Source organism: Polistes dominula, unplaced genomic scaffold, assembly GCF_049000335.1.
Source record: "Polistes dominula isolate Pdom_NZ unplaced genomic scaffold, Pdom_raw_medaka contig_624, whole genome shotgun sequence".
Lineage (NCBI taxonomy): Eukaryota > Metazoa > Arthropoda > Insecta > Hymenoptera > Vespidae > Polistes > Polistes dominula.
Genome location: NW_028300891.1, coordinates 283,554 through 298,017, shown reverse-complemented (window position 1 = coordinate 298,017; position 14,464 = coordinate 283,554). Strand labels below are relative to the sequence as shown.

At 28.2% G+C, this 14,464-nt stretch overlaps 2 protein-coding genes across 4 annotated transcripts; one reads left to right on the top strand and one right to left on the bottom strand.

The window, feature by feature from the left end:
• The first annotated feature begins 1,219 nt into the window (after positions 1–1,219).
• On the top strand, positions 1,220–5,817 carry Rox8 (TIA1 cytotoxic granule associated RNA binding protein Rox8). Its single transcript, XM_015332129.2, has 3 exons — positions 1,220–2,207; positions 2,574–2,870; positions 3,220–5,817. Exons 1-3 carry the CDS (start codon positions 1,620–1,622, stop codon positions 3,505–3,507), a joined length of 1,173 nt encoding a protein of 390 aa, XP_015187615.1. The 5' UTR covers positions 1,220–1,619; the 3' UTR covers positions 3,508–5,817.
• Positions 5,818–6,533: 716 nt separating this feature from the next.
• On the bottom strand, positions 6,534–14,372 carry spas (spastin). Of its 3 annotated transcripts, XM_015332128.2 has the most exons (8): positions 14,243–14,372; positions 13,071–13,332; positions 12,756–12,926; positions 11,918–12,184; positions 10,809–11,164; positions 10,119–10,450; positions 9,709–10,019; positions 6,534–9,535 (listed from the first exon to the last, which is right to left on the bottom strand). In XM_015332128.2, exons 2-8 carry the CDS (start codon positions 13,198–13,200, stop codon positions 9,372–9,374), a joined length of 1,731 nt encoding a protein of 576 aa, XP_015187614.1. In that variant the 5' UTR covers positions 13,201–13,332; positions 14,243–14,372; the 3' UTR covers positions 6,534–9,371. The 3 variants fall into 3 exon arrangements, with proteins under 3 accessions (XP_015187614.1, XP_015187612.1, XP_015187613.1); XM_015332126.2 differs by lacking the exon at positions 14,243–14,372 and having other exon boundaries at positions 13,071–14,236; XM_015332127.2 differs by lacking the exons at positions 11,918–12,184; positions 14,243–14,372 and having other exon boundaries at positions 13,071–14,236.
• Positions 14,373–14,464: the final 92 nt, after the last annotated feature.

Below are 14,464 nucleotides of genomic sequence, written 5' to 3'. Positions count from 1 at the left end.
AGAGCTAGATAAAACCAACCGTAAACTATCTACATTACCGATTGAATAGACGCATTTAATATTGTCCAATTAGAATACGATTTATTACATAAAACAATCATATAATACTAAATGCACTTTAGTTCCTACTAAATTTACATATTATTTATTAATAGTAAATTAATGTTGACCCATATATTCATATAATTTCACAATAAATATATATACATATATTCATATAGACATATATGTATAATATAATTAATAAAAATTTTTCAGAATTAATAAATATACATAGATTTTAAATATAGATAAGATATGTATTTACTCATATGTTTTATCAATAAACACATAAAACGCAACACATTATCAACATTAATATCACTCTCCCCCTTGCCACTCGGTGTGCAAATTTTATTATTGACTAACTAATCGGATTGAAAATATTATCTTTGTTTTTCTTCTTTATTTTCCAGATATCCTTTACTTTAATAAATACGTGAAAATTTGTAATATTTAACCAACCAATCATTGTATTTGAATAACCAATAACCAATCAACGTATTTAACTTAAGGTGCCATCTTTAAAAACGTTCTTCCTTGAAAATGCTTTAAAATAAACTTTGGAGAATGTAAATAATTATTTTAATATCAGTTACCTTTGTTCCAAAAAATTATTGTTTATAGTCATTATAATAACTTACGTAATATGATGTAAATATAATTAATATAGTACAAATACGAATATACATAATTTTACAAACATAGAGTTCATATTAAAATGGCAGAGAAAAACGGAAATGCTTGAATAACTAGCGGGAAACATTTAAGTTTTAGATTAGGATGTAATATTTTGAGATAAAAATAATTTGTAATAAATTTTTAATTACATTTTCCTCTTAATTTTAATAGTTAATACAAATTAATAATTTGTCCAATTATAAAGGAATATATATATAGTGAATTTTTTGAATCGTTAGTCAAATTATTGTTGCGTGCGCAAATTGAAATAAAAAAAAATGAATAAATAAATAAATAAAAGAGAAATTAATAAACATATATAGATATAAAAAAAAACAAATGTACTGAATTAGAAATAATTATAAAAAATATTATTATACGAATTAATGCGAATGCACAATGAAAAGTTAGCTTTGTCAAAGCGTTGGACTAGTAATTTCTATATGCCAATGGATAATAAGCATTTTCGCGCTACCTGTTATGAAATCCAACGGGCTAAACGAAACACGTGTTCTTTAGTACTTTGTTAAAAATAATTGGATATAAGAAGTAGTGATTTAATGTCACAAAGCTTTTTTATGTGTTATTTAATAACGTTAAAATTCTAAACGGTATATTAATAGTATTATTTAGTCAAATCTGTATATTTATGCCGTTGAATAAAGGAGAAAGTGATTGTACAGCAGAGCCGCCATTTTATCGTAGTATGACGTAGAAGCTGGGTGTAGCTTCGCGTTAAACCGTCCGATCGCTCGAAAACGCGAGAAAAAGAAACTTCTAATGCTGGGCTCAAGATAGATGCTCTCAAGGGCCACTGGAGGTGTAAATTGTATTTTAAGTCGACATAACGTAAGAAAAGTAGTAATATAAGTAAAATAAGTTCCCCTGATAGAGCAAGAATGAGCGAAGAGAGTAATCCACGAACGCTTTACGTGGGAAATCTTGACGCTTCGGTGTCGGAGGACCTTTTGTGTGCACTGTTTTCACAAATTGGTGCAGTAAAAGGATGTAAAATTATAAGGGAGCCCGGAAATGATCCTTATGCTTTTGTTGAATTCACAAATCATCAATGCGCGGCTACAGCGTTAGCCGCCATGAACAAGCGATTATTTCTGGATAAGGAGATGAAGGTTAATTGGGCGACAAGCCCTGGAAATCAACCAAAGTTGGATACGAGTAATCACCATCACATATTCGTCGGTGATTTATCGCCGGAGATCGAAACGGAAACTTTAAAAGAAGCTTTTGCTCCATTTGGTGAAATTAGTAACTGCAGGATTGTACGTGATCCAGCTACAATGAAGAGTAAAGGATATGCATTTGTATCTTTTGTGAAGAAGTCTGAAGCTGAAGCTGCAATAGGAGCTATGAATGGTCAGTGGCTCGGCTCAAGATGCATTAGGACAAATTGGTCCACCAGAAAGCCACCACCTCCAAGATCGGAAAGGCCACGACACTCTAACAATAGTAAACCCAACTATGAAGAGGTATGTTTAATTTTATATAGTTTTGTTTTTAAATCATCTTCACCTTATCGGAAGCTCACACAAAGTATGAACCATACAGCGTCTGGAATAGAATAAATACATAATTAGTATAACTAAATTAGATAGGTTTCCATAAACGCTGTCTATTATACAGTTGGGTTCAACTTTTGAGTTTAGATTTACTTTTGTTTAAGATGATTTGAAAGAAACGAATGTCAATCGAGAGTGTTCGATGCTTTTGTTAATGGAATCATAGGTAAAATATATTACATGCATTTAATTGTTGTGTGATAAGACTATTTTAATATTGCTTTCTCAATATTTATAACAATTCTTTATTTTATTTACATAACATTTGATTAACAGGTATATAACCAAAGTAGTCCTACCAATTGTACGGTATATTGTGGAGGTTTTACAAATGGCGTTACGGATGAGCTAATTACGAAAACATTTTCACCATTTGGTACTATTCAAGATATAAGAGTATTCAAGGATAAGGGTTATGCATTCATCAAGTTTACAACTAAGGAAGCAGCTACACATGCCATAGAATCTACACATAATACAGAAATCAGTGGTAGCATCGTTAAATGTTTTTGGGGAAAAGAAAATGGTGATCCCAATAGCGTTGGCCCTAATGCAAATCATCAAGCCCAACAGGTTATTATTAAAAATTCATCAAAGAAGTTTTATTTCTTTCTTTTATATATTGTTATATTATTAATTTCTATATAAACTTCAACGTGGTATAGAAATTAATTCTCATCAAAACTTATGTATGTTGATTACTAACAATTGAATGAAAAAATATTTTTAATCTTATTATAATTCAATCAGATTTATAGACTTGACTTTTATTTTCTTCTTAATTATAATTTATAAAAATATCTTTAATAGTTTTTAAATAGATAGGATCTAGGAAGTATATTTCTAAGGTATTAAAAAATAAATAAGAAATAAAAGAGGTATTATAGTACATAAACATATGATATAAATCTATGTCTTATAGGTTTCTACTGGAGCTGGGCAATATGCCTACGGATATGGACAACAAATGGGCTACTGGTATCCTCAAGGCTATCCACAAATGCAAGGCCAGTTTCTTCAACCTGCTCAATATTATGGTCAATATTATGGACAACAATACATGAATAGTATGAGGATGCCTGCTCCTGGTGCTGGTACCTGGCAGCCTGCACAAGCAACTGCAGCACCACCAACTGCGACAGCACCGCTACCGCCTGGCCAACAACCAACTATGGTAACATATACCATGCCACAATATCCAACACAATGAAACTGATAATTGGTTGATATCAGTTAAATGTTGCGTGCAAAATATTTGCCCTGGGGGCTTTTATATATTTGTTCCAGCATATACCAGTTCTAACAATTGTGTTAGTATTTTGAATTAAAATTACTTATCAAAAAAATAAACGAGTAATTTTACATACGTATATTTTTGCAGAATATGTATCGATACTAAAAAAACACATGTATACTTATTTATGTATACAGAAGAGGAGATTAGTTTTGTCTCTTTTTTTTCGTATGATATTATTAATGATTTTTTAGAAAATTTTAAGATTGGATTTTTACAAACGTTTCAAAATATATAATAATAATAATAATAAAATAGGTTGTTTTTTTTTTAATAGAAACTGAATTCTTTTTGACCAAAATATAAAAGACGAATTGAATGAAATATAATAATTTACTGATAAATTTAATGTATCAAATGTAACATTATGATTAATGCATATAATGTTGAACGAGGTATATTTTTGAACTCTTCTTTAAAGCCCCTGATTTGAGCCCTGCATTCGTTGTACTGCGTAAGGTGTTCGTATGTATGCAATTATTACGTTGTTATATTTTTTAATATTTTTGCCACAATTACCAATCTTTAGTTTGTCTCGAATCATTGATGAACAATATGACAGTATGTTCATTTATGATAAACACCGAGTATGATGTTAACGGTAGATTAAGATAGAAAAATATAGCTAAACACACAACGCCTGTGATGTAGCTAGATTTTGTGAATGTTTCGACGTATGCAGGGCCCTTTAAACAAACAGTGCGCGTTGGTTAAAAAGAAAACGAGTTAAAAACTTCTCGTTATGTGATATTTATCGTCGGTGGTGTAATGTATATATAATTTTGCTACAGTAACAAAATAAATAACTTTATCTTGAAAAAAATATCATCGGGCATATATAATTAAATTTAATTAAAAACTTAATCAAGTGAGAAAGAGCGAGAGAGAGAGAGAGAGAAAGAGAGAAAGAGAGATCTTAATAAACTGTAAGTTATATTAGTGACTCTTCTCTATTTGTACAAAAACATAGTAAGTTATGAGGAGTAATAAAGCATATAATTTAAGTCTAATAATAAACAAAGAAACTGTAGTAAACATTCATATACTTCCATTATAAGGAGCTACTTTTGAGAAAGGCGTTGATAATAATTACAAGCACACAGGGGTCGCTAATATAGCATATTAAAATAAATTTAAAAAAGGAAAAAAAGATAAAAACACACATTGAAAATATCCAAAAGTGAGAGGTACATATATTATTAGGTTTTTTGCCATTTTAATATATCAACAATATTCATGATTTAAGATAAAAAAAATAATTTAAAATCAATTGACAATCAGTCGAAAAGTAACAAGATATTTTCTGTGCTTTTATTAGTACACGGCACGATATGCTAACCTTCGTGTCTTCCAAGCAATATTTTCGAACTAAATTTCAAGAGCACAATTAATCTAGTAAGTTTTGATCGTTATCTCATATCCGACAATAAATTTTGATTTCCTTAATATAATAATATTAAATCATTCTAAGAGATTCTTGCTTATTCTTAGTAAATTTTATACGTGTAATATTTTTTATTTTGTTATATTGTTGTATAAAATATAGAGAAATATAGTGAACCAAAATGAATCACATTGAACACAGTAAAATAACAAAATAAAAAATATTATATATATAAAACTTATTAAGAAAAAGCAAGAAACTTTTGAAACGATCTAAAGCATTAATGCCTTGTGTCTTATAATTCGAACATTTATTTAATATAACATTCGTATACACCAAAGATAAAATAAAAAAAAGAAAAAAAGGGGAAAAAGAGAAATAAGCAGTACGCTGTGTAAAACTCCTTTGGCATAGCGAAATGATTTTTATCATTTTCTTGTTAACAATGATGAATAATAATTCAATGAGAGCTTAGATGGTAATCAAGACATTGTGAAAAATTTACTATCTCTTTACTTCGCCACCGACGGTAAAAAGCCATACAACTTTGAAAACAAATTTGTATAAAGTCATTACTGAATGTAGTAACAGCAGAAACAGAAGATGGACATATGTATTATGGCACTTGGACTGCGATAAATGATATCGAACGAAAAGAAGCCAATTTCAAGAACTTTTGAAAAAAATAATCAGAGAACCGAGGAATGATTAAAAAAATAATGGTTAAAGAGTAATTTAGGTACATCAGGGTGAGTAACCCTCGAAGAAACTTAGGATAATGTTATAATAAAAACAAATTGTCCTTTGAATGAAAAAAAGGAATAAATATTTAAAATACACGACATTCTGTATTCTTTTGTATCCTACATTATTAAAACATATTTTAATCGTATTTTAATATTTTTTTTCCATCCGCATTATACAGAAAAAAACCGTTTACTTAAAATTTCCAACATGTACCATTTTATTTTATACCAAGAGTTACGCTCTTACAATAATTATTTATTATCAATTAAAAAGACAATTTTTCTATATCGGGTTATATTTAAATATTAGAAATATTTTTAAACGCATTATATAATGAGACTCACAAAAAAGGCAATCTCCTATTTCATAGTTTGAAAGTGTAATTTAATATTGTACATAATAGGAAAAAAAAATATATATATATACATATTGCTAGTAAAAAATCTTTTTCAAGTGTGGTAAGCTTTAGAAATTCCACATATTGCTAGAAATTTAAATTTATGATGTACTTATAATATATATATATATATGTGAATACTATAATGCTACACAAATTTAATTGTGTGCATAATAAATAAAGCACGAAAAACGCATTTGAGAGAATAGTAAGTAAGTAATTATTTTTTAGTGGAAGAAGTTTTGCATTTTTCATGGATATAAGTAGATTGTTTAAATTAGAAATTTATTAAGATATACACTATCAGAAAATTTAGAAAAATCTTAAAAAAAATTAATGTCACTAAATCTAATGTTATTGAAGTCCTTGACGACCCTTGGGGGTATATGTATAAGAAGGATACACTTTGTACTATCCATTCCATCGTGATTTTACTGCATATATAGATCTTACATTATGGTAGCAATAAAATGGTAATAAAAGTATTACAATTTTGTACAGGATATGAACTATTAAAGTACGAACTGCGAATTAAAAGTTACTCTATTTAATTAAATAACGGTAAGGAACGTCAACATTAACTATTTTTCATTAACAATATTTGTTTTCAACGTGAACTTAAATATGTAACATTACATACATAAGGATTATCATATTCTACTCATAATACAATATATAATATTGAGATGAAATCGTACACGTGTTATTATTTGAATATCTAAGCAACAAGACAAAACTTAGAAATATATTATGCAAGAAAGACTATATTTTTTAAATACAATATTATGCACATCGATCTGATGAAAATATTCATTCGACTGACTTTTAAAATTTTTTTTGACGTTCTTGTTTTTAGCTATCTTTTTTATTCTCGTTCCTCTCTTATTTTCTCTTTTTTTCAAAAATTGCTACTGAAATTGAAAATTATAACTTTCAATACCTAAGATCTAAGTTATTTATAGCATCTAAGAGAGTACGAATTATTGAAGATATTACCATGTAAGGCTTAGAATAATATATTTTTAAATACATAATTAAACACGCAATCGAATTATCATCACAGTGTGCACATTTGTTCAAAAATTTCAAAAATGTATGTGCATAAATTTTTTTTCATCGTTCCAATCAATAATTAGATATAGTTTAAATAGCGTTAATTACTATTATAACAAGTTAGTCAGATGTTACCTTATAAATTTATTATTATATGATATAAAAGTAGCAAAATAACTTAATCAAGGCTGAGCATGTTTAGAATGGAAGGCCTATTTCTTTTCTTTTTTTAAACGTATTTTTGTCATTTCATTTGATTACGCAAAGCTGACAATTAGGAATTACGTCGAAGAAGGTCTTTATACATACAATGCATATAATGTTCATAAAAAGTGAGCATAACTTAAACTTAGGCAGTGAAAAAGTACAAAATTTTATGATAAGCAAGTATCACAATGCAATCGAAAACAGAGCAAGTTGGATTAATACAACTGCGTTGGCACTTTTAATTTGTTAATGTGATAAGAAAATTTATACAAAACATTATCTTATATTAGCTCTAACACATTAATTATATTTTAGACCAGCGTCAGAATTTCCACCATGCCCTAGTTTAACGAATGCAATGGCAATGCATATGTGTATTAATTTAAATATTTTAAAAATCTATTAACATTTTCACAAATACAAATTACATTATAACACAACGGTGTTGTTTCATTTTACAATTACATATAATTACAAAATGTGAAGATGAAAAAGCTATAATTTATAAATGATAAATCATTAAGTTTTCAATAAATTCTATATACTATTTTTCTATTATTATAATACATGTAATACAAATTATTTAAGGTAACAAATAGAATCATCAATTCACTACTAAAATAATATATCCAATGTGCATATTTAAGTGATTAATACGATCTATTATTTAAATTTACTGATATTATAGAGTATAATAATTAATATATAAGCAAGGACACACAATTAAATGATAAAATACGTAATAGAATTTATATTGAAATTAGCTTATCAATTATATACATGTATTCATTTTTAAGTCACAGATTGTTTCGATCACCTGAACAATGATTATTCTATATTTGAGCATTGGAAGCAATGTACGAATATTATATACCCATACGCATACATTGTAGGTCTTTTTACATTTTTTCATAATAATATTGTTTTTTATTTTTCGATTATTATCTTATTAACTGTAAATCACTGTAATTTTTCATACCCATTACACTTATTTCGTTGTTTTCTATAATATATATTAAAGTATAATACCATCGTCTTTGGCAGATAGCATTAGTCAAACAAGTTATAATACATTGTTCTTAATAACGATCAAATAAATTTTTGAGCTGTGCTTTAATATATAACAATACCTATAATATAATATTGGAAGTGTACAATTTTCTGTATGTATATTGGGTTTGAGTACTTATGTATGTGTATTGTTTTGCATTGCATTACATTGCATTACAATATACATTTACTATTTCATTGCTTTTTAGTTATAATATACTTAAATTTCATTCTTATTATTTAAATAGATACATGCTGTTACTTATTTTTAGATGCAGAGCTATATTTCATCGTTTATATCAACATATGTATATCAATAATAACTTATTATTTACAATACATCTGATATAAAGTACTTTTCAATAACTTTGCTGTATTAGGTAGCAATTATCCATTAGAACATTTCAAATAATGCTTTATACTACATCAAAGCTATGAAATAATACTTTGAATAAAAATTTGATGAACAATCTTATTGCAAATAACAAAAGTTTGGAAAATAGATAATCAAATTATTAGGACTCTATGGTATTAAATATAATAAAAACGATTACGATATTATAACAAAATAACGACTAAAATACAAACTCAATTTTAGTCATAAATATTATTTTTCCATTTTAAATATAATATAATGAATGTTATATTATATATGATATTATATTGTATTATCAAAAAAATATCATTAACCATATGACTAGAATATTCATTCGTTTTCGTTTATGTTTTTTTTCCGTTAATTATTAATTAATATAAATATTGAAAAAAAAACATTACACATATTTACATTATGGTCAATATGTTCCAGTAAATGACTTTATGACATTTTTTCTTCCTTCTTTCCTTTATAATTTCCAATATATATTGTATCGTAAATATTTGTAAACTTATATAGAAGAACAACTAATTTGAAAGCCTCTTCCCAGAGACGTTTAACTTAAATCAAAGACTTACATCGCCATATGCAAAGTTCCATTTTTCATATGCAGCCAAACTTGCAGGTGATACTGATCTACGAATTCTCTTAAGAGAATCACGAAAATCTTGCATTGTAATATTGCGTACAGAATTAAGATCAAGTTCTTTTACTTGATCTGGATTCAATTCTGTCAAATAATAATATTATTTACACCACTATGTTTATATAGTAAAATTATTATTATATTATTACAGGCTGGAATGGTCAAGTCATCAATGTCCACCCAATCCTTATCACATATAGTAATTTTATTATAATACATACTTTATAATAATAATAATAATAATAATTGTATGTTACCTCTGATAGGACCAAGAGCTGCATCTTTAGCTAAACCAGTTAAATCACTTCCAGAATATCCTTCTGTTAAAATCGCCATTTCCTTGAGTTCATCCTTTGTTAATGGATCATTATGTTTTGCTAAAAGTCTCTGAAGTAACATAATTCTTGTTGCTATGTCTGGTAGTGTTACATATACTCGTTTTGTAAATCTTCTTAATGCTGCTTCGTCTAATTCTTGTGGTCTATTCGTAGCAGCCATTACGAGCACTCTCTCCTCGGGATTACACGGTAAACCATCAAATTCAACAAGAAATTCTGTTTTCAACCGTCTGTAAAAAGACAAATTTATTTAAGGATACTATAATATAGTATACTAAATACTATTATAATATTATACATTTATAAAAGCATATTTTTAATTAATATACCTTGAAGCTTCATGTTCATTATCCCTACGTTCACTTAATAATGAATCTACTTCATCAATAAAAATAACAGATGGTTGTAATTCTCTTGCTATTGCAAAAAGTGCCCTTACTAATTTTTCACCTTCCCCTACATATTTAGAAGTTAGGCTAGCAGCAGATATTGAAAAAAATGTTGCATTGCACTGCGTAGCTACAGCGCGTGCTAAGAGAGTTTTTCCATTTCCAGGAGGACCAAACAATAACAATCCTCTTGCAGGAGTTCGTAATCCTGTGAACAATTCTGGTCGCAATGAGGGTAATATCACCATTTCTTGCAAAGCCTGTTTTGCAGTCTATAAATTTAAATTGTATGTTACATATATACAATCAATTCAATATATATATATATTTATTTGTATCTACACTCCGCGACAAATTGAGAAAAATTCTATTTAGGTTGTAAGTTTTATCTTTTTCATTCGTAATGTTATTATTTACCTTATGTAGACACGTATTCTGTGGTTCCACAAAATATTTAAAAGATTTTGTCGCACCTTATATCGTAGAAAAGTAGATATGTGTTCCAATGAAATCTTCTTTTAAACACAAGTGTCAACATTTATAGTTCAGTATTATAAATGTAATCATTACAATTTAAAATGTTTTATAGATTTATCGCGGAGTGTATTATTGAATCGTTAATTTACAAACCTCTTGACCAGCAATATCTTCCCACTGTATAGCTGTTCCACCTTCTAAAATTTCATCTAATATAACTTGAGCAAGCTTTGGATCTACACCTTTCAAAAGAGGTACTTTTCGTGTTGGTGTACTTCTATTGCTGTTTGATGTAGTTGGTGTTGCAGGCCTTCTTAGAGGTGAACCATTACCAGGTACGGATAATTGTCTTTTCACAGAAGGTGGTGTTGATGATGGTTTTATAGGTGTCACTCTGTGAGTAGGTTGAATATTTGTTGTGCGTCCCATACTGCGTGGCAATGTCTGACTTTTACTCATGTTTGTACCCATTAATCGTTTCCCAGGAACAGATAATTTTCTTCCTGATGCTGTAATTACAATCATGATTTTGATAATGTAAAATAAATTTAAATAAATACGTATAAATAAAAATACAAACATTGCAATCAAGATAAAATAAGAATATTTATAGGCACATAGAATATCATTAATGTCAATGAAATAATTTTTGATGGCAACATAAAATATTACATATGTATTTGTTCATGTTTGAAAGCAAATTTATGCATCAAAGAAGGATAATGTTTATTTTTTTGACTTTTAAATAAGTACTTCATCTAAAGTAAGTAAAATTTACATAAACAAATGAAGTATTCATATACAAGTGGAATTAGGATCAATAATAACATTAATACATTTTTATTGCTAATAAAGTATTAATAAAATTATGTATCAATACTTGAAAATAAAGTTTACTAAAAAAATATATTATTTGATATTACAAGTAATAAACACATATTTATCATTTTAAATTAAATTCCTTTTAGGATTCACACAGAAGTCCATTTCCAATCTCATCATATGCATAAAAAATATATTTACTGGGTTTCTGTTTATTTAATCTTATATCTATATAAGCAGGAATCATTAGTAGTAATATTTCTATCAGATTACATGCTCATATTTATTCATTACATTATACTACATGGGCATATTTTAAATGCATTTTATCTAGAAAAATGAAATGCATGGAATTTCAAAAAGCAGAACTACAAGATAATTATAATCTACCTACTGTCTAGTTAAAATTATTTAAGCCCAGAATATCAGACAAACAATACCTTCAGAAGGATGCACGCAACAGTTTTTTGGAGATCGTGGCCTTAATTTAGGAATCTGAGTGCATGTGTTCTGTCCTGTATTTACTGTTTGTGAATTATTCAGATTTTTATTATGACTTATATTTAAAGAAGCTGTACGAGTAGTCTGTAATGTGTGTACACTGCGACGAGCCCTCAGAAGTTTTCCTGGATGTTCATTGTCCAATTTATTTCCAGAAGTACGATATTCATTGGCGATATCCAGTTTTTTCAGCTCACACACACTCACTACAAAAAGGAAAAACACTCTCTGCCATGCTGCAGTAGGCTAAGTAGCTAAATAGGAAATAAGACTAAACATAAACCCATTAAAAAAATAGGTTATGTTAGGATATTATTCAAACTGCATCAATTTTTATCGCAATTAGATATGCTGCTATTTATAAGTTGGCCACTAATTTTCCAAATGCATTAAGTTGTCTTAATGACATAGTTCTGATGGTTGTGAAACAGAATTAATAATAAATTGTGCCATAGGTAAATTTTGTAATAAAAAATTATGCGAACTGATATCACCCATCGCATACGTGGACTCACTCGCACACACACACACACACAAACATCAAGAAATAATTAGCACATAAGCATGCTAAATACATCAATCGTTTTTGTGCTATTGCTATCACTTAACATGTGCCGTAAAATCCAATTTTTCTTTATAAAGAACAATTATGATTAATGTTTCATATATTCATACATAGAGAATTACATTAAAACATTATAATTCATAGTTTCTTTACATAATATAATGCAATAGCGCAAAAAGCATATAAAAATGAATAAATGTACAAATACAAACCTAAGAAGTCAAGTCTATCCTTAGCCATTGCTAAATTTGTACACATTTTATCATGCAATCTTTGTGCATGCTCCCACACTTCACCTCGGCCACCAGTACACTCAACAGCTATTCCTTTCTCTAATTCACCAATTCCTTTCTTATAAAGTTCTATAGCCATTTCCTTTTTACCTATTAAGAAATAGAATTAATAAATAATTCAAGAAACAATACTTTCCATAAGACTTTTCATATAAATACACTAATATATACCATATATAATACTTTTCATATGAAGGTCTTTCTGTTTCTTTAAAATAAATTATGTATCGTTACCTTCGTTATCTTCATCAATTTTAAGCGCTTTACTAATAAATTCAAAAGCTCTACGATGATGATGCTTTTGTTTAGCAAGAAGTGGATCGCCAGGACCCGGTCCGATAGCTCTCTTAGGTACTTGTGACATTTCTTCGCTTTCAATTTGTGCAGTATTAATCAAATTATTATCAGACTTTTGACCAACAACTATTTCAAGCTGGCAACTATGTTTAGTAGCTTGTCTTCGTTGAATCAGTTGTGAGGTAGATGTATATAAGTACTTAAACACCACAAAAAGTTGATAAAGCAAAGTTCTTAATACGTTAAACAATAATATAAGGGGAAAAGAAACAATATACAAATTGCGTTTGTGCACCGACGGTTGTGGATTATCGATAAACCGATGATTATGATGATGGTGATGATGATTGTGATGATGATTGTTGCAATTAATAGTCGTCGTAGTTTTATCACTATTTTCACTTTTAGTCACGCAAAGCTTTTTAGGTGACTTAGTACCGAATTTTCGTACCGGTCGCCCACCATCACTGTAAGACATTTCCTACTGGATCCTCAGATTCAGATAAATTGAATTGCACTTTTCGATGTCAAAAAAATGTATTAGAACGAACCGTTGCGACATTCCCGAGATAAAACATCAAAGTATAAATAATAAATAAGAAATTTTATATCGTTATTATAATTATTTTATAAGTCGATTAGTGAGTGAAAATGAGTTGTATGTACTGACATGCAGTACGTCAATAAAAATTGATTTAAGTGAAGGAGAATTTGGAACTGTTCGTATGACTAACTGACAAATAACAGAAGAATTAAAATTTTTAATAGTATTTTGTAGCATAACATTAGATTATCGTTAAATTCTATTGAATTTTTCATTAATATTATAACAGATAAATTTAATAGAAAAAGTTAGAAAAACATATCACAACATTGATTTGTTTAATATGTTGTCTTTTAGCTAACCACAGCTATACACTGTTGGGGCGACCTTGACAATCTTATCATGCGGTTCAATATACGTTGCGCGTACACCTTTGGATCGTTTTCATTGTTTCCTTGTAGCGTCATCAATTTTTTTCTTTGTAGTTTTATCAATTTTTCTTATATATTCATTTCTTCTTAATTAATTTCTACTTTTAATAATTTCCATAATATATAATACATACCTGTTGTGTAATATGCTTGACATTATTTAAATATACATTTTATCGAAGTGGAGTAAGTTGTAATTAGATTTCCTAATCAGCCAATCAACATCATAAAATGTTTTGGAGGCTTCTCAACGTTGATTCGTTCTTTTATCCAATAAAAAACTTGCATGACAGAGTCACGTGATCATTTGTTACTAGAAAGCGTCATTCCATTTGCTCTGGTCGCAAGAAGATATA